This window comes from Sander vitreus, chromosome 10 (genome assembly GCF_031162955.1).
Source record: "Sander vitreus isolate 19-12246 chromosome 10, sanVit1, whole genome shotgun sequence".
Taxonomy (NCBI): Eukaryota; Metazoa; Chordata; class Actinopteri; order Perciformes; family Percidae; genus Sander; species Sander vitreus.
The window spans coordinates 12,317,720-12,338,141 of NC_135864.1; the positions used below are offsets into that span (position 1 = coordinate 12,317,720).

Sequence of the window (20,422 nt, forward strand, 5' to 3'; positions counted from 1 at the left end):
TGTTCTACACATATATTGACTGTCAGATACACAATTGTATTACATGCAGTAGATATGCCTTACTCATCTGGTAGTATTGAAGACACAGCAGCAAACTTTTTTGGTTGCCGTCCTCTGCCAAGCCTTCTACATCTACAAACAGAGATAATTTGCCACTGAGTGTAAAACTCAGGATGCTCTTACAGTGTATTAGGTTTGCATGGACTTGAATATGCCCCAACAACGTAGTCTCTTCTGGCTTGTGTGACCCTTGCTTGTGGTTTAGTCTTAAGAACGTCTGTTCTAAGATTGCCTGTCCTATGAAAAACCCTTGTGGTGAGTCAGTACGTACTCAGTGGAGTGTGTTATCTCTGTTACACCAGTTGTTATCTAGGATGACCAGCTAAATACTGCCCACCTGTTACAAGAGAAGGTGGGCAATAGCCTCATCAGGCAGGCAGGCCATTTTCAGGAAATGACAATGCCTTCAGTAATTTTATGGGCACATTTAAAGCTTTCTTCTTTGAGGAATACGATGATAATCTCTTCTGTCTGCCTGTGGGCTATGTTTTCAAGCTGACTTAATCAAGAGCAGAAACGAATCATAGCAGTGCTTCTCAAGCATACAGCCAGATCTCCAGAATGTGTTTATATGCTATCTATCCCTTCCCTTGGTCCATTGTACTGCCATACACCACCATCCCTTAGTTTAAGGGAGTAGGGTTTACAAGGTTGAAATTACCTATTTTTGTTGACCTATATTCATGGAGTAGTACTGTTCATTCATGGCAATAACGGCTTTCAGCAAAGCCTAAAGCTGTTGGTTATTACAATAGGCTGATTGGCTGCAAGCTACAAACCCCCTTAGTAATGGCTAAATGGAAGCACACATTGAAACTGCCTTAGGCTACAAGATAACAGCGCAAACACGCCGGTACTGTATGTCTTTTGCAGTTCTAGTTCCCTAATGGTTTTGTCAGCCCTATGGCACTAAGCACCTGAAACAGTCGACTCTTAACTAGCAACAGCCTTCTCTCTGTCCACAGTGCGCTGAGTTTGCTGACATTGGGAAAACAATAAAACATGGATGTTCCAATTTATGGGATTGTGTATAGGATAGGCCTATATATAAAATCAGAGCCAGATATACCTTTGGTGCGACCATCCACTTAGAGACACAACTTTTTACTTTTGAGTAGCTTGATGTCCTTGGGTGAGAGCTGCCTTAGAAATTTCTCAGAAACAACATGATTGGACGTAGATAGCTTAACTCTTTTATGACTTTCATAAAGTGATTTCATGAAACTACATGTTATCCACAGAATTACTTTAAATAACCCACCTGAGCCAAGCACATACACAGTGTTCGTACCAGGTCCAGGCAAAAATAGTTTGGAATTTGGATTTGTCTTGGTCATGCTACATACATCACAGTCCTAGATTAGTCCTGACACTTTATTCAGCTACTCATGTGTATGGGGGGGAGGGAGGATAAAAACAAGAAAATCAGCCAGTTAAATTATCTCCCAGCTCAAAAGTCTCATTACACTGCTGATGAGTTTAAGGATTGCCTGAGGTGGAAAGGGGCTCTGGTTAGGGCTCGGCAATCGTGCGTACCGAGTCTCCTTGTCTCATGTGGATGGAAAACAAAAGACATGCAGACACTCCAGCCAAATTAATACTGAACACATTCCTGCTTAAATACTTCATGATTGTATACTTTACTAAAAATATGTTTCTAAAGAGATGGTATGTCATATGAAGTCTTTATATGGTGGCTGCAAAATGAAGACAGATGTGGTTGGAGGGAGAATTGATCTGACCTTTTCTCGTCATGTAGGGGATATGAATCTCTCCGCATCTACTTTATCAGTGTGATAAAAGGACACGGATTCCTAAATTAGGCAGTTACATGTAGGTCACAGCACAGCTACAAGCAGAAGTGGAACAAGTACTGTATATGTAACATGCCCTGCATTTTTAGAAACTATCTAGGCATCTATTTGAACAAATAGTTCAATATAACATACTGTAGATATTTTTCTTTTCAAAATATGTAAAGTCAATTTAAAGAAAAGGGGACTTAAAGGTATTTGTACAGCAGGTAACATAACATTTCTATTTTTAGAAAGTTAAAGATGGAGTCTGTGATTCTAATTCAGTGAAAATCTCCTACAGTAAAAAAAGGAGCACTGATGGTAGGGGTGTATTTGTTTGGGTGTTAAGTTTAAAATATCAACAATCTTTCTCCAGAATCACTGACTCTAACTTTAAAGGAGTTGATACCAAAAATAGGCACTTAGGTTTAGGGTTGCACAAGCTATGTCCATGTATTAAGGCACCTCTCAGACAGCAATTCGTGTAAAACTAGGTTTGCATCACAGGGTCACAAGTCCACTTGTGTTTATCAGTGTGGAGGCTGCTGGATCATGTCTGTATAGTAACTGTATATATATTACTGGATTCTTAGGCAACAGGTTAAGACAAAGTTATAAGAAAATGGTAAAAAAAAAAGGCTAGCTCACACATCCACTGTCAAAAGGGTGATGTCCTTAAATGCTGAATTCTGAACTTTCCGAAATAACATACCAGTGTTGTGTAACTGTGTAAACACTGACACACACTTCCTGTAGAAAATAAGAAAAATAAGTGGAATAATTTTGGTATTAGTTGGTGGTATTTAAAAGAGAAAATATTCATCAGTATTCGCAAAACAAAGTTGTTGTAATTGTGGGGTTAGTGAGTTTATGATCCAATACTCCTAGCAGTTTGCTTCCCTGATAACACATTAGGTTAGGTTAGGATGATGGCTCTTTGACTAAATAATTCAAAATGTATTCCTGCTGCCACCGCCAAATACCTTGTACCCAGTTCCACATCTTCCAGTCAGTAAGCCTATTTAATGCATTCAGTTACCTTCCCAACCGCTGCGCCGCTTCTGTTGTTAGGGAACCACCATAACCAGTCATCTGCGCTGAAAGATAAAACCAATATGCTGAGGTGATGTGACCTACCATCTGACAGATGCCTCTTCAGTATGACTGCTCATCTTAAAGCCAATCAAGAAGAGCCTGTCTGTCTTTTCTCCTCCAGTGAATACATAATTTTCATCTTAATCTCATCAATAATCAGGGATGGCGATGGCAGCAATTGGCATGATTGCCAGTGTTCACAGAGCAATACTTGGAAAGGATTGCTGTCTGCATGGATGGATGGTGTAAATCAAAAAACAGTGATTAAGGGCAGACATTCCTCATTGTTGAACCACTGGACTGCTGGGTGGTATGGTCGCTTGGGACCCATGGTATAATGTCAGCAGAATGGACAAGAATTAAAATGTTTCTTTAGATGTAAGCAAGGGCTAAACGTTTATTCAAAAACACAAAAATGTGGTTGGATCAGAATTTTCTCTGTCTCAATGATAATAAGACTGAAATTGTTGTGTTTGGTCGTGCATTTTAGTGCCTGTGTAGATGCTCTTGGTACTTTAGGTTACCATATTTGTCCTTTTACCAAGAATCTGGTTGTGATTTTTGACAGTGCTTTTAAATTTGTCAAACAGATTAGTTCTGTTGTTAAAACCAGCTTCTTCCAACTGAGACTCTTGGCTAAGGTCAAGCCCTACCTGCTACGCAAAGACTTCAAAAGAGTCATACATGCATTTATTACGTCCCGCTTAGACTACTGTAACTCTTTGTATGTTGGATTGGATCAGTCATCCCTTCGTCGGTTACAGTTGGTCCAGAACGCAGCAGCTCGACTTTTAACCGGGACTAAAAAGCACGACCACATTACACCGGTTTTGGCCACGCTCCACTAGCTTCCTGTTTGTTTCAGGATTGAATTTAAAATGTAATATTTGTCTTCAAGATCTGAAATGGGTTGTCGCCTTCTTAGTTATCGGAGCTCTTACTGTCCACAGACCTGTCAAAGCACAGAGGTCTTCCAATCAGATGCTCCTTGATGTGCCCAGATCCAGGTTAAAAAACAAAGGTGACCGAGCCTTTTCAGTGGCTGCTCCTAACCTCTGGAATAGTCTACCTATTCATGTAAGAACAGCTCAGACCATTGAAACGTTCAAGTCCTTGCTTAAGACCCATTACTATGCATTGGCTTTCAATTCAAGTTGAGCTTTGATATCTTCACCTTTTTCTACTGTTGGTTATTTTGTATTGTATATTGTGTATAGTTTGTGTATATTATCTCTTTGATTTTTGGAGCTTGTTAAGCACTTTGGTCAACTATGGTTGTTTTTAAACGTGCTATATAATTAAACATTTAACTGAACTGAACTGAACTTGTTAGGAATAAATATAATATAGTAGTAAAAATAGTCTTTATGCTAAACTAGGATAATGTTTTGGACCAATATAGTATGGGGTACAGTATATATCCGCACATCTAAATCTCAAAGTGTGTAAACACATTTCCCAAAGTGTGGAATCTACATCAGAACAAAAACCTGATGTAGACCCCCTACAGTTGCAATGTCATATTATCAAACTTGTGAATCCCATAAAAGAAAACTTAATGTATGTGTCCATGACGAACACAAAGTAATAATCTATGTGATATTTCTTTCTGGACAAACCGCAAGAATATGTGTGTAAATTAAGGTTTTATTCCAATATGTGATGATTGGGGGAACAAATATTTCTGCTTCGGTTCATCAGCAAACGGAAGAGAGGGAGACAAACACAGTCCCTGAGTCATTTTCCACCCTCACACTCTTCTCATGAGTCATGCACCACCACACATGTTAGACGGTTAAGCATAAACAAATCTAAGATCTAAAATATGCTCAGCGGTCAAAGTGATAATTTGAGCAGACACAGGTTTTAGCAAATGAAATAGATGAATATATATATGGCCACTGTATGCAAGGTCAATGAGATTTACCTCTTGTAGTGTAAGGTATTACTAATCCTAATGTATGCATCTGTTTTCCTTGAAGATCTCAGAGTTTAATAAGAATATGGTTATATTTTTCATTCACAGTTTAGTTAAGCAGTACCATAGCTTATTTCCATCATCACAAGAAAATGCTATTGTCAAATAAACCATCCCATTGTTGAATTAGTTGAAACAAGTATTTGCAATTTGCATCTGTCAAGTTCTGAGTAAGCAATCTTCTTTAGGAACTGTATAGAAAAAGTCAAACTCATCTCTCTCAACCACAAACAAATGTTTAAATATGCCCATACAAAGAGTTCTCTCTGTCTGGTATATCTCACAGAGGGAGCTATTGAGCTACAAATGGGAACATAACAGAAACCTAAATGACAGGAGGGGAAAGAGAGAGTCTGAGGAAAGAAGAGAAAACAAAGAATGACCAAGATACAGGATGAGGGAGAGACAGGAAAATCTAAGCAAGATGTTTTGGATCTGAATGTGTAATCGAGCGGAAAAGCAAAAAAGGATGAAGACTTACAATCAAGGCACAAAATATATCTCACTTACACCCAGTCAGTTGACCTTGATGCTGCTGTTAATGAAAACTCACCATCAGTTCCCTACTGAGATTAATGAAATGAAATTCCATAAGCATGACAATTAATGTGAACTTAAATGAATCAGTTTTTAATTGTTTATCTTTATTTTACTAAAGGTTACAGTAGCAGTGATTGTGTTTGTATTATAGAAAGTAGTGCATTTGTAAAGGAAGTCTCGATTGGCTTACTGTTGAGCTGAAGTACTGTTTTTCCAAAAAGCAGGGTATCCAGTTGGAGTTAGGGGTCCACTCCTCAATCAGTCTCGCATTGCCAGACCTTACTCAGCGCTGCAGAACGTCTGGCTCTACTAAACCAAGGCATTCTCATGGTCCATAGAATATCGTACGAAAATGTATTCACACCAAAACGTATGACATCCTACGAAATTAGGAGGCCGCCTGCTGGTCACGTGACGCCATGTCGCCGAGCGGCAGTTGCTAGTTGTTTAAGCCGCTACAGAGCTTGGTGACCCGGGCTACAGACCTCTGTTGTATCAGTGGTAGTTGGTAGTTTAGTTACCTGAAAATAGGTGACTTTGAGCCGGATACAAAGCAGTGCCGGTTGTTTCGGCGGACATTATGGTTAAATGTAGTCCACAAAATATTTTGCCGCGACGAAAGTTAAGATTAGGCACCAAAGCGACTAGTTAAGATTAGGAAAAAGATTGTGATTAGGATTAAAACACTCCTAAGTAACACACATTTCCTGGTTGAAAGGCTTTAGTTTTCCCTGGGAAGCGAACTCCGCTCTCTGGCTTGAAAGTCTTATACGTTAATTACCCATCCACCCCGATCTCCTCCCTACGCGGCAAGCCGTGTTCCTATACAGCAGCCGTCAATGTTGAATACAGCCAAAACAACGTGGAATGCTTACAAATTACAGTGCTTTACTTTTCGTAACTTGGTTCATGAGAACAGGCTGACCACACATACATTCCAGGATAGGAGAAAAAAAAACGCTCTGGGTTGTTTGCACTTCTATAAACCAATTACAATACCAGTTAGATAGTAAATGCTGTGAACATATTCTTTGTAAATCTTTACAATCATTCCGCAAAAGAATCAAGCAGGCCTGCCTTGTTGCACGATCCAAATCTTCAAAACTTGCTTGCTAGCTCAACGTTTGTGGTTGTTTGAGCTTGAGAACGGCGATACACAGAGAGCGGAAGGCAAGGGACATCTGGCGGAACATCTGGCAGCACCAGATGTGAGGCAATTATCCTGGAAATGTACTGTCGTTTATCTAGACTATTCCTCAATTGACCACTAGAGTTCAGTCATTTTAAATTTTGAAGTGATACTTAAAAACATATGCTTCAGCGGTGGCTTTAGTTACTAGTTTCCTTTTTATAAACACTGTGGTCAACTTGAGGTCAGTTATGATGGATTAAGGGTGACACATTTTCATGAAAAATATATGAAAAGTGTTTACTGAATCCACAGCGAATTATCACCTGACTCTGCAGTTCTTCTCATGGAACCTTTAAGCTGTTTTTAGCCAATTTTTGGTTGGTTTTCTGGCCCCCAACTTGATCAACCTTATTTTGCAGCAACAGCATGCTGCTTTTTTTTGTTTGTTAGTTAAAAAGCTAATAAACTCATTGTACATTACCTCAGCACCAAACATCAGACAGACAGAATTAGACACTTGCTGGTGAACGTAGCAGAGCATCTAACAAGCAAAAGGGCCATATATCTTTACCCGGAGTTTTTTTCTATATGTCATAAAATGTATAGGCTACATCTCAAAGCGCGTCTTACCAACAAGGAGCGTGGCATTATTGTCAATCAAGAATTATAATTTGGTAAACGTGGAAATAACATATTTTTTATTACTCCTGCAAAACAGACCCAGTCAACACTGCACTTTACACAAACCATATTTCCGCTGCTTCCTTCCTGGCTGTTTACGAGAATCCAACATGTGTTTCATACAAAACCTTTTATTTGTTGTGGCCACTGATAATGTCGATCTTGTCTTCAAGAGATATTGCAAATGGCATATTTAACCCTCTCGAATTTGGCTATGATACATAATTTAGAAAGTAAATCACACATGAATGAAGATGATAGCATGGCAAATATGTTTATATCGAAACCTTTCATTTCAGAGCAATTCTTCCTATATTCATATTTGAAATGGGATTCCAAAGTGTGTCAGATAAATTGGTCATGTTGTACTCAGGTATCTGTGTGTGTGTGTGTGTGTGTGTGTGTGTGTGTGTGTGTGTGTGTGCGTGTGTGCGTGCGTGCGCGCGCGCCCAAGGGCACACTGGTAATGGCTGCATATTATACTGCATATTAATTTATGTTGTACTTAATTTAAAATATTTAAAAGCTAGGGTTTTGTTTTTGCTTCATTTAGCAATTTCTTTGTGCTGCGTTTTGCAGATCTCAGGGCAGCCAATAAGTCAAGTAATATTTTGGTTTTGGTTCTAGAAATAGTATTTATAATAATAAATTAGTCAACTGAAGTGTGTCCCTTGAAGGTGTCATGTGAAATAGCCTCAGCTGTGTGATAAGGTGTAACTTTGAAGTTGTGAATGAGGTTAAAGCCATGAGTCAACCGCTGCAGGCTATCACGACCGCCACACCCCCATCTCTGAGCATCTCTCCTGTATACTACACTCACACAAGTCATGCCCTTCCCCTGCATCCAGAATCTATTTGTTGCTGTACATGCAGTCTGGTTTGTTTTGGCATTACAAGTCTGTTATTGTTGTATTATGTTGAAATGATCTGTTTGTATTTACTTGTTCAGTCAAAGTTGATCCAGTTGACCAGTTTTCAGTAAGTCACTAAGCAGTCATTAACAAAACTGTAATTAGTTAGTTGTTGTACTAGCATGTGTGGCTTTCCCAAATATAGCAGAGACTATCTGTTAATTTAACTTGATGAGGACAGAGCTGATTTTTAACTCAAAAATATCCTCCAGCTTAGCCATCTACTTCCCTCACTCAGCTCACTCATTTCAACAACTCAGCCAACACTGACAATAGTACAGTCAAAAACTGTATGCAAACAGACACTTGGCACCTCAGGCTGCGGTCACTCATGTCCCATCAGTATCTTTAATGCACCGAATGCCTTGCCTTTAGAAGAAAAAAAAGAAGAAGAAAAAAAGAAAAAACCTCTTGCAGCCACCCAGTTGTAGACTCTCCTAACTCATACCTTTATGTTGTTTGTGTGACACCTGAAACATATCATAACAATATCACAGAAGAACTATGTCTTGGGAAAGAGAAATGACCATTTTCAAGTAAGTGCATGACCAGCGTTTAGATGGTTGATTGTTGGGGAAAAGGGGGTAAACCATTGTGCCCCTGTGAGTTCCTTATTCTTTTTTATTGCAGAGGGCAGAGACTCAAGTATAGCACCAGCACATCACCCTGACTGATTTCCTCAGCACTTCCTGGGGAATTGTCATCACCCCAGGTCAATATCTAAATTTTCCCATGCATCAAAATGTATTGTAATTGACTCCATTTATAATTCCTCTAGAGATCTGGCACTGGGCTGCAGCTCTGATGGCTGCCGAAAGCAATAAAGTCTCACAGACATGACCCCCATTGTAAACAAGACCTCCTTCCAAAGTGTGAGGTACAGTGCAGCAAAGTGCAGTTTTTCGGTGTTTGGCTGTACTTTTTGCTGTACTACTTCCATTCAAATGTTGTAACTTCACAATTATGTAGTTCTCATGTCATGTTTTATTCTTCTTGGCTAGTGTTTTCTCCTACTCCATTATAGATCTTGCAGTTTTAAGATATTGGATGACCCGATGTGCAAGACTTGTTTTTCTTTTCAACAGTTTTTATAGATACCGGTGTTAGCTGGGAAGGAAATACATGAAATACTGTATTACACTTTACACTACATTATAGATATGCTATAATGCAGTGTGCTGTTGCTGTAATAATTAATGTTATATCAATTAATGTAATAGCACTGCATTACTAGCACTACACATTAACAGCACTACATGCAAGTAATGCATGTATTCTGTTTTAGTGAAAACTAATGTAACATAAAGTGACTTTAGACAGTTGTTGATCTAGTTTTCTATAAATACATTTTTATAATACAAATGCTATACATTTATATATTATTATTATTTAATGAACTATATGTTGTATCATATTAGAAAAAAATGTCTCCCTAATATTAATTGAATCTGTCTTTATTGAAAAGACTAGAGTTTCTGCGGCAGACAGTAGGCATTTGCAGATTAACCATCACATATTTTAACCTTATGGTTTTGCTGGCCATCAGTTCTAATCAGAAAATAAATCCTTCATTATGATAATAGTTCTGTAATATGGGGGTTTCAAGGAAAATGCAAATTAAAAGAGGAAATAGAGCATAAGTAAAAAGGATTTACCCTTTTATGTGCACGTAATTAGTGCAACATTGATGGGACAATTGTTATTGTTTGGAGTGTGGATTTGTGTCCTCTGAGTCAGATTAATTGCATTGTCTACCAACAACATTGTCTATTTTCTGGTATGGTGTAACAATATAATTCTTCTTTATGTGTATAATTATTTATAAGGCAGCACAAGTAGTTAATATTAGGTATATTATTAGGTAATTATTTACAAATAGATAAGTAACTTAAACCTTTTTTTTTCCTCCTCCATCTCATTTGTTTATGCTGTCCATTACATTTCCTCATTTGCCATTTTACTGCTTGCTGTTTTTAACATTGCATGATCCGAGGTATGTGACTGCTTTGTCACAACAACAATATCACTTTCACACCTGCAACTGGAGCTGCTTTGATTCCTCCTAAAAGGGGAACACAGAGTTGTGTTCATCCTTTTGTCTCTTTCCTCTGATGTACTCTAGTCTGCCTACCACTTCATCTCCTATTCGCTCTCAGGTGCCCCCAACAGCTAAATGAAAAAAAGACAAAACGCGATTTTTATTGGGGGGAAAACCCATTTTGTGTCGTTAAAAAAGTGGTGAAGGAAAATTAAAAGACTCTATTTTATTCAAAATATTTTTAGATTGACATACAAGTCATGGTTGTCCTGGCAGCTGATCAATAGTCAGTTTTGCCCTGATGTGATGGATATGCCCTTTGGCAGACATTATGTGTATCTGGTCATGTGTAGAGTCCCCTCAAGGTCTTCCTCCCTTTACACCCTGTGTTGTATATGCAAAGAGGCTGTGAGAGGAGGTTTGATGAGAAGATAACAAGCTTGGGCAAGATGACTTCTTCATGGCTCTGAAAGGTTTTAACATATATAATCTCTAGAACTTGAAATACCTTTTATCTATGATTGAAGTGCACACCGCGTCAGCCAAACAGACTCACCGTATCTGTATATTAATAGTGTCCACATGAGGATGAATTGTAATAAATGTGGTGAGCCTTAACTTTTTATCTAGTGTGATCATCAGGTCAAAATTTAAATGTTTCTCAATGTTTTGGTTTATGACCAAATAATGCAAAACTAATGACATTCCCACCATCCTCAGCTGTAGTTTGTGTTTGCTAATTTGCAAATGTTAGCTACAGTAACATGTTAAACTAATACGGTTAATATGGAAAACATTGAACCTGCTAAACATCAGCATGTTGGTACGATGACGTTTAGCTGAAGGTAACACTGTGCCAGCCTCAGTTGGCTACAGCCTCAAAGCCTCTAGCATGGCTGTAGACTCTTAGTCTTGTTTTTCCTTACTTTTGGTTCATCCTCCAACTTCTCCAAAAGCCTTGCCTTTGAATCGTGTATACTTGTCTTGATTATGTGAGTCATTATGGCATCAATGTCTAGCGATAAACCTAGGTTCTAATAATTCAACCAGTCAACCTTCTCCTTACCCACGCTCCTCCGCTAATATAAATGTCTCAATTTAACGTCCATGTGGAACACAAACTTTTTAGGTCCATAGTATGATCATTTTATTATTATCACATTTGTTACACCCTAACAGACCACTCTGATTAAATATTAAATACGCCTATACTTATATAATGAGTTTATATTTAGTATCTTTATTTATGCATCTCTTCTGTCTGTCTGTTTCTCTTTCTCTAATGCTCTACACACTTTCTTTACACCCACTAGCATACACCTACTTGGCTAAGGTGATGAATGCATTTATGAACGACCTTCTACTTAGTTTTTATGTTGCATTTGTCTTTGTTTTCACAAGTGTGTGGATTATTTAAAACTTGATCTTTTATTCTACGTTGGCAGCAACGCTCAGATAAATCTCAATTTCCTTTGTAACCTTTGGCGGCATTGCAAGAGCAGTGGATGAAATATAGTTATTATTTGTCTATAAATCAAAATGAAAATTACCCCTCTCTACAAATGACTGAATATAAAGTTGACATCTTCACATTATAGCGGTTGATTTGGTATTGTGAGCTACAAAGTATTTTTCCCTGGCAGTTTATTTGAAGGAAACTGGCCAAGCATAATGAAAAACTCATGTCTGTCTTTTGTTCATGGGAATGAGTAATGTGTCAAGGGCCAGTATTACAAAGCTCATATCAATAACTGAAGAATGTTGACCACAGAGGTGAGTTTGTGATGCTGTCTGTTATTCACACGTTAACTTATTGTGTTTCAAATGGCTTTTGTCTTTCTTGTGCACTTTTGTGTACCATATGCATCACTCAGCCTCCGCAGTTATTTATTTTGCTTGACATGAACGCAAACTGAAGCATACAGCAGACAACTTAAAGAAAGGACATGTTTTTTCTTGCGTGAGGAGTTACCTGAGAATAAATTGTGTGCATGTGCTGGCTTAGAAACATGGAGACAGATATTTTTTTCTGTGTCAATGAAAGACACTGGGAGGCCTTGCTGCCAGCAGTCATTAGAATAATTTTACATGTTTCAGAAATCCTGTCTGTCTGGAAAGACTAAATATACAACCCCCTCTGTTTTTCCTCTGATCCACTTGAAATGTGTATTCAGAAGATACCAGTGTTGCCATGTTTTCTACCCTGAAAATAACAGCTTTAATTTTGTGGTAATTTAAAGCAACTTTTAGCGCGAGCTGTAGTAGCCTGGGCTAGATTCTGTAGACACTACGTTTTCAAAGCTAAGAAGGGTAGTAATAGTAATGTATATTTCTAAAAATCATAAACTTTCCTATACTATATATATATATATATATATATATATATATATTTATTTTTTTTATTTTTTATTTTTTTATTTATTTATTTATTTATCTCAAACAATCAACAATGTTGCAAAACAAATAGCTTATTTGGTCCTGCCCCTTATTTCACAAAATCATATTATACAAAGTAAAATAGATATGCAAATACAGCATACAATCTTTCGGTCTTACAATAATTTACAACAATACAATAATATACAACAATACCTTTAAATTACAAATTCCAGCTCCCGCTGCTGTGGACACGTGCCGTGAAGACTGAAGGAAGTGAAGGAAGAGAGCGAAAATAGTGAGGGGATAGGCGCAGAAAATGACAGAAAGTTTGGGATCATTTTAAGATGCAAAAAAATTTAAACTTTACAGTGTGTCAGGAGCGGACAAGTTACACGGTAACATTAACGTCTGCATGCAGTCTCTCGTCCAGTGTTGTACACACAACTACAGCATGCTACTCTGCAAATAGCGAATTTTTTGAAAAAAGCTCAAACGAAAGCTGTCGTAAACTTAGCTGCTGGCGGAGACAAACCAGCCCAGCCCCTCTTACCAGCGCCTCCTGCGCATGGCTACTTAATATGCACGTTAATGACGTCATTGGACCATGCAGAGCATTGCAGACGATGTCTGCATTCTTCATTTTTTCTAAACTTTACTCAGATCAGCCTTATGAGATTGTGTCCTCCTGAGCAGTATAGTTGAATAGCCCTGCTGTAATCTTTGTACAGTCACATGTATCTGGGCTTAGTGAACAGCTTTTTTTGTGCAGTGTAAAGAGCCAGAGGCATGAAGGGGAAGAAGAAAAAGATTTACATTTAGGGCACCAAAAAATTACTTTGGACATCTAATTTAGGGGCTGGGTGGCCTATGCAACCAGTGTTTAAAAATATTAGCATCTATCAGTGTTGTAGTCGAGTCCGAGTTGAGTCTGAGTCCCCAGTGTTCGAGTCCGAGTCCAAGTCCCAGTCACCAAAGAAGAGTCCGAGTCGAGTCACCATTACCTGAGTTTGAGTCCGAGTCAAGTCTTGAGTCCCCAGTGTTCGAGTCCAAGTCGAATCGTCAAGATTGAGTCTCAACTCTGGCACCTTTAAAGAGCTGATATACTAATAAAAGAGGGTCTACATTAAACAAAAATGACACCACTGTCACGATTGCAAAGGGAGTTTATTTACTGACTTTTTTCTAAACAACATTTAGCTGTGCTCTACAGTCACGTGTGCTCTACAGTCACGGCCAGTCTTGGAGCCCAAAACAGGAAAAGTGTAACATCTTATATCACATTTTCATAACCTATTAAGTCACAAACTTCATCCAACGTCCGATTTTATATATCCTCGAGTCCGAGTCGAGTCTTGAGTCCTCAGTCCGTGAGTCCAAGTCAAGTCATGAGTCCAGAGAATAGAGACTCGAGTCGGACTCGAGTCCAAGTCCAGGACTCGAGTACTCCATCACTGGCATCTATTTCTGTTATTGTATGCAATTCAAGCAATAAAAGTGTTGCTTTTTCTAAAAATTAAACCATTCTTATGTATATTTACTATTGCTATTTACTATAAAGCAAAAGTATTTCTTATATGATTACTCGATTAATTGATGGAATATACAGTAGAATACTCAATTACTAAAATATTCGATAGCTGTAGCCCTATTATATACACTTCAGAGGCCACACTTATGCATCAGTTTGTCTCAGTAATTCCCATGTAAACAATAGTCTGTACTGTAATCCCATGGCTTCACTCTGATCCTGTGAATGGCTCCCCTGAAACACCATCGCAGTTAACTTGAGCACTGTTTCTTGGCTACCATGGTTACTATGATCAGTTTTCCAGCCAAATGATTACCAAATCACTCATGCCACAAGCAACTATCAAAAGCCACAATAAGTGAAGGAGACCTTTCCATGTCTCAATACATGGGGAATAATGGGAAATTGTTTTGTCTCTTGCATCCATCTGTTCACCTACCATGCAGTTCATTTTCCTTTTTTCATCATCAGTAAGGCTGCGATCATAGTGACAAGAGCATGTGGATCTCAGAGGCCCTATCAGTGGAGAAACAGGCTATGTGATTGTGGTTTTCTCACTGTCATTCCCAAGAGTCAGTTCTGTGAGAATTGAGGAGAAGGGTATGTGAAACTCCCAGTCATTGAATCTGTCCAGCCAGTCGGCTAGCTGCAAAGTCTTATAATGACAGTGACCTCACCTCTTACTCTTATTGTATTGCTTTTAGTATGATCACAGCCAGCAGTTGTGAATGTGTCTGATTGTGTGTGCTTTCCAATGCCCTTTAGATATCTTTGTATTTGAATTGAAGGTTGTTTCAGTGTGCCTTGTGATCCACAATCTTGACATCCAATCGTATTGTCAGAAAATGAAAACTAGCAAATCAAAGCTATGGAATTGATGTAAAGCAAGACAAGTTTGACCCCTAATGTCATAAAGGCCACATATCTTGACAGCTTGCCCATTATCATACTCCTCACTCCATCAGCATTTCAGTTACAGAGCTAGAGGATGGGCTAACCTTACAGATGTGGGGGGTAGTGTAGGTTAAATGATAGAAGTTGATGAAGAGGGATGGCCTTATTGGTGCTTATTTTAGTTATCAATCAGTATTTGAAGCAAATCACAATGATTAGCTGCAAAATAAGATGCACCATTTATTGTGCATGCATTATACAAACTTCTGTCTGGTGATGATTGGTGTACAATAGGCATCCATCATTTATTTTACTCATGTCACTTTCAGTTACTTAGACACCAATGATTTCAAGTACAAGTCAAAACAAGATCACTTATAACTATCACTGATCAATAGACTACATGCAGCATGGCAAGTTTGTTTTTTTACTTCTGCCAAAGAGGTTGAATGAGTCTGAATGCCTCCATCCATCTGTTTGCTTGTCTGTTTGTCTTTAACCGACATGCTGAAACTCAAGGCTGGACTGGGGTGGATTTTGCTGTGCACATTAACACTCTCAAGAGGAAGATCCTGCGGACTTCCCTGTTGTGCAGGCCCAACCTTGACTACTCATGTAGACTCAAAGAGGAAAATAAACCTACGTATTTCGGTGACCCCGTGACCTCTCACTCAGCTTTTCATCTATCTTCATCAGACTGTGTTGTCTATTTAAATCCATCTCTTTGGAGTCAGTGTGCAGGCATTTCTCTTTTCATCTTTCACCTAGCATCACATTAGGCTAAACTCTAAAATAATTACTTATCCTCCCAGTACAGTACAATGTTGGCTTTAAAATTAAGGCTTAACAAATGTGTTCATTAGGCAGTGGTCTGCCCTCTCCACTTTCTGTATTTCATGTTTCTATCTTTTGTCTAGATTTTCAGTTTTGTGCCTCAGAGGCAAAGGGTGTTAGTTGTAATATCAAAAGCAATTTAAATTGAAAATAAATGCTATTTCATAGTAAAAACAAAGGATCATATACTGAGTTAAATAAATGCAGTCAGTATTGTAGTGAATTTAATGTGTGTGTGTGTGTGTGTGTGTGTGTGTGTGTGTGTGTGTGTGTGTGTGTGTGTGTGTGTGTGTGTGTGTGTGTGTGCGCGCGCACGCACGTGCATGTATCAATAAGACTAAACCCTTAACAGGAACCTAAACATGGTACTTCATGGTACTTACAGTAAGCATCCTTGTTCCTGTACCATCTGATCCCCTAAGACACTGCTTACTGTTTGAAGTCTCCACTTGAAAGGCCTGATCTAAATACTGTGGATTCCAAAGCAATTCTGCAAACAGTGATTACAGACTGATTAATGAGCCACACACACACACACACGCACGCACGCACGCACACACACACACACACACACACACACACACACACACACACACACACACACATGCTTACTTTCTAGGCCACGCACAAATGGATTAAGCAGGAGTCAGTATGTTACAACATATAGTCTAACTCACTCGTAGGTTGGTTTTTATTTAAACTTCAACATCGATCTGTGTTTTTTTTTATTGGAAACCTGTCAATGAGCCCAGCATCAGTCTCAATTGCGGTTGCTAATCAATTTATTATGTATCTTTTTGTTTTCATTTTTTTCTACAGTGTCTGCTGAGATCTTAAAAACCAGTTTGACCACCATGGAACGTCACATTCAGAGGCTTGAGAACGACATCGAGAACTTTCCCAAAACGGATGACCAACAAGATAAGTTTGTGGAAAAGATGTTGATATCCTTTTTATGGTGGGTGTGGTCATTTTCACAACTTGCTTAGTTTTATGCTTAAATTTCCTCCTCAAACAAACATATGTATTCTAGCATATTAGGACATTGCTTGTACCATTTTGTCGACAGAAGTGGCAAAGGAGAGTGCTGTTTTTGTTCTGCCTGGCAGTGGTAAGCAGTTTAAGTCACTTGGTGTGATAGGTGGCACCCAAGGGAATGTAGGGAATGGATCTGGCTGCCTTGCTATGAGATGTTGATCGGATCTCCCTCTTCACTCCTCCCTGGGTCCCAAGAGTGAAATCCAGCCTGTGACTATTTTTAGTGCACTCTGCCCACCGCCGCCTGTCCCCTTGGGGACTCTAATAGGGGCTCTAGCCCCTCACACCAACTTATCACCTATCCCTGATTTCATCTCCTGACCGGCCACAAGCCTCTCCACACAACCATCCGTGCACTATCTTCTCTCATGGCACCTCTCCTGTTTCGATAACAGAGTGTTTCACTTAAACCCAAGCATCTCTGCTCCCAAATTGAATTAGCCATGTCTCTGCACTTTCTTGAATGCCCTTTCTGAGAGGAAAGGTCCTCACTGTATAGGTTTGATCAGTGGTGGAAATCAAGTCTATTGTCAATACCCTGAGGCTAGGGTGCCTTTCACGGAAAACAGTCAGCATTGTCTGCTTTGCTTGTCTCTAGTCTTAATAAGAAAAAAAAGAATTACTCGAGTAATTTAACAAGTGAGAAGGTGTTACCATATTCTAGGTGCTCTCACGTAAGACAGCATTTAACCTGATTTTTGCTTCCTTTTGTCTGAGATTTATTAAGGCTGACTTTGCACATTTGGTGGTATAAGAGTAATAGCCTCCTAACACATTAACAATCTGCTCCTAGTCAAAGACGGGCACTTACATTTCTGTAATTAACAAAAACTGAAGCAGAGACCTCCCTGACGGCTGCTCGGAGGCAGAGCAGGCAGGCAAGAAAGCTACTCTGCCCCCCGATGACAGTATTGATTCCCAGGCTCCTTTGAGAACTAGAGGCTTGAGTGAAAGGAAATGTAGAACTGAAGATATACTGCAGCATGGCTCTCCCTCACTGTCTGGAGTTCCTCCCCAGAGAGTGGCAGAGAGAAGCTGACTGGCCATGACCTGAAACACCCCACTTCCTCCCCCTTTTCTCCCCATCCCACCTGATCGAGTTTTGTTGCCATTAAGGAGGCTTAGTAGGATTTAATAGAAGTAGCCACCAGTAGGAAAAGCACCGACAAGCATATTTATTTCTGTGTTGTTCCCCTCTGGAGTGTTTTTGTAATGCTTAATGGTATAGCAGTTTACCTTCCCTTGATTTTTCAATGGCAGAATTGCTTCAGTTGTACATATTTTGTAATCATAATTTTTAGTGTTCTAATGTTTGGGATGCAGACACATGGAAGCACAGGAAGGAGTCAAATGATAAGAAAGTGCATGCTCGTTTGTTCTCTGTTAGCTCCCTGGAGCGTTTGATCTGCATTCCATCTCCTGTTTATAATAAAGGAATACAATTGATAATAATGGAATCATAATAGCAAGGTGTCAAGACAATTTTACTTGTATGTGCTGCTAGTGAGTATTTGGTGTAGACTATTGTGTCCCATGTTCTAGAAAACACAGTTATATTGTCCTTGCAAATTGTTTTTGTTTTGATGTTCATATACAGTACATAGTAATAGGACACTAAAAGTATGCAATCAGATTTTTCTCGTTGTCTTTGGAGTAGCCGTGCGTCTGTTTATTACAGTAGGACATTTGTGTATGTGTATCTCAACCTTACCCTTTTCTCTGAAGTCTGTCACCCAGGACAATATTTTCTACCACTTTAAACCTCTCAAGATATGAGATTTTAGGCTTTTTTTCACGCAAGAGATAGATGTGCTTAATTTGCTGAGGTTGTTAGTACCAGCGTTTGCAATGAGCTTAGGTAGCACTCTAATCTGTGTTGCATAGCAAAGTGTTGGAACGACATTTTGAAATACAGTGCTGTATATTTTGGATTGACATTTCCTTTGGTACACATAAGATAGCAGAGTCAAGGCAAGCATACCTTTTTAAACTTTTCCCTGGGATTAAAGTAAAGGATGTTGGTTCCTTGAAGCATGACAGATGGAAGAACAACAACAGCTAAAAGTCATGCATTTGATGCTTGAGCAACCCTGAAAAAGTTAAGTGAAGCGCTGTTGTCTTGAGTGTTGGGCACTGTGATGAATGAGTCAGTCTGCATGTGTGTGCACTTCTGTGTGTGTGTTACAGAAAAAGAGAGAGCGAGAGAGAGAGAGAGAGAGAGAGAGAGAGAGAGAGAGAGAGAAAAGTAGAGAGTATAATATACAGTGCAAGTGCAGGTGAGTACATGTGCCTCTGTTTCACTATGACTCTTGTAAGCTTTTTTCCTGAGATTAATTTCAGGAGGCCATGGTCACTCCAAGGTATTTTAAATGTAATATGTGCCCCAAAGCAGCATAGTTTTAATTAAACCTTCAACAATAAATTATGTTTTATTTTTTATTTTTTTCACCGCACATGATTAGTGTTCCTAATTTGTGTAGGCTTCAGAAATTTCAGGTTTTGCCCATTTAAAAGTCTGATAAATTTCTGGTGCAAACAATTTGTGAGACTCTTTCATCCTTACCAGTCATCTGATGTGTTTACCTTTTTAGAGGAAATCATTTCACAAAATAATATGACAAGAAATGTGCGGCAACAGATAAGTAGCAGTTATGAAATACTGAAAGGAAGAAATATGGAATGAAAGAAATGCAAAAAGAAAGGAAGAAAGAAAAAAAGAAAGAGGAAGAATCGCTTAGTGGAAGCACTTCATTTGACTTTATTGATACATTTTTCTCTTTCCATTACTGTAATGTATGCAAATGACTGAATGGGGTGTTTGTTCAGCAGTTTAGTGATCTCTATCTGTCAGAAGTAATGGGAGCCCACAAAGGCTGTAGAGTTGAGGCACAAGCCCCCAGAGAGCCCTATTTCACCAGAGAGGCTATGGCTATCGCATGCACACTCACACTCACATTCCAGTTCCTGCTTGATATGATAAAGTAGAGCTGGGGGCTTAGAGCGGGATTCTGCATACTGGAATATTAATGTCAGGGAGGTGGCTGGATGGGGATGATGAGCGACAGGACTGAACCTTGATGGATGTCTGGACATGTCCAATACATCTCCCACCACTGTACTCAATGCCTTAACCTAGCTTAACCTTTTATTTCCCAGGAGGCCAGAGTCAGAGCACATTATTCTCTCCAATCTTCACACATTGAGTGACAAGGAGCTGTCTTCTGGGGCCAGTTTCAGCAAAATATATTAGACTGGGGGTTAACAGATTTAGCTTAGTCTTAATTTTGTCTTTCAGAATAGTCTTAATGCATATAAGACAGTTACACACCAATTAAAACTTGCCTAATGGTTATAGCCACTCTATTCCCTCAAGCTAACACCATAGCTAAGCGTTGTTTTGTATAGTAACAATCAATTAATTTTTATGTTATCATTGTTGTTGTCTTCAAACTTTTTTTCTGTAGTGGTTTTCTTGTTGTTGTTTTTTTCATTACAATTTGTTTACACCCCTTGCCATA

The 20,422-nt window shown here is 38.9% G+C and overlaps 1 protein-coding gene across 1 annotated transcript in view; it reads left to right on the forward strand.

Annotated features, from left to right (window-relative positions):
- The window catches only part of diaph2 (diaphanous-related formin 2), a 412,425-nt gene that overhangs the window by 281,924 nt on the left and 110,079 nt on the right, over nt 1–20,422 (forward strand). Inside the window, exon 26 of the mRNA XM_078261409.1 lies at nt 16,686–16,810. Coding sequence (XP_078117535.1) covers nt 16,686–16,810 — 125 coding nt within the window. The remainder of the gene's footprint in view (nt 1–16,685; nt 16,811–20,422) is intronic.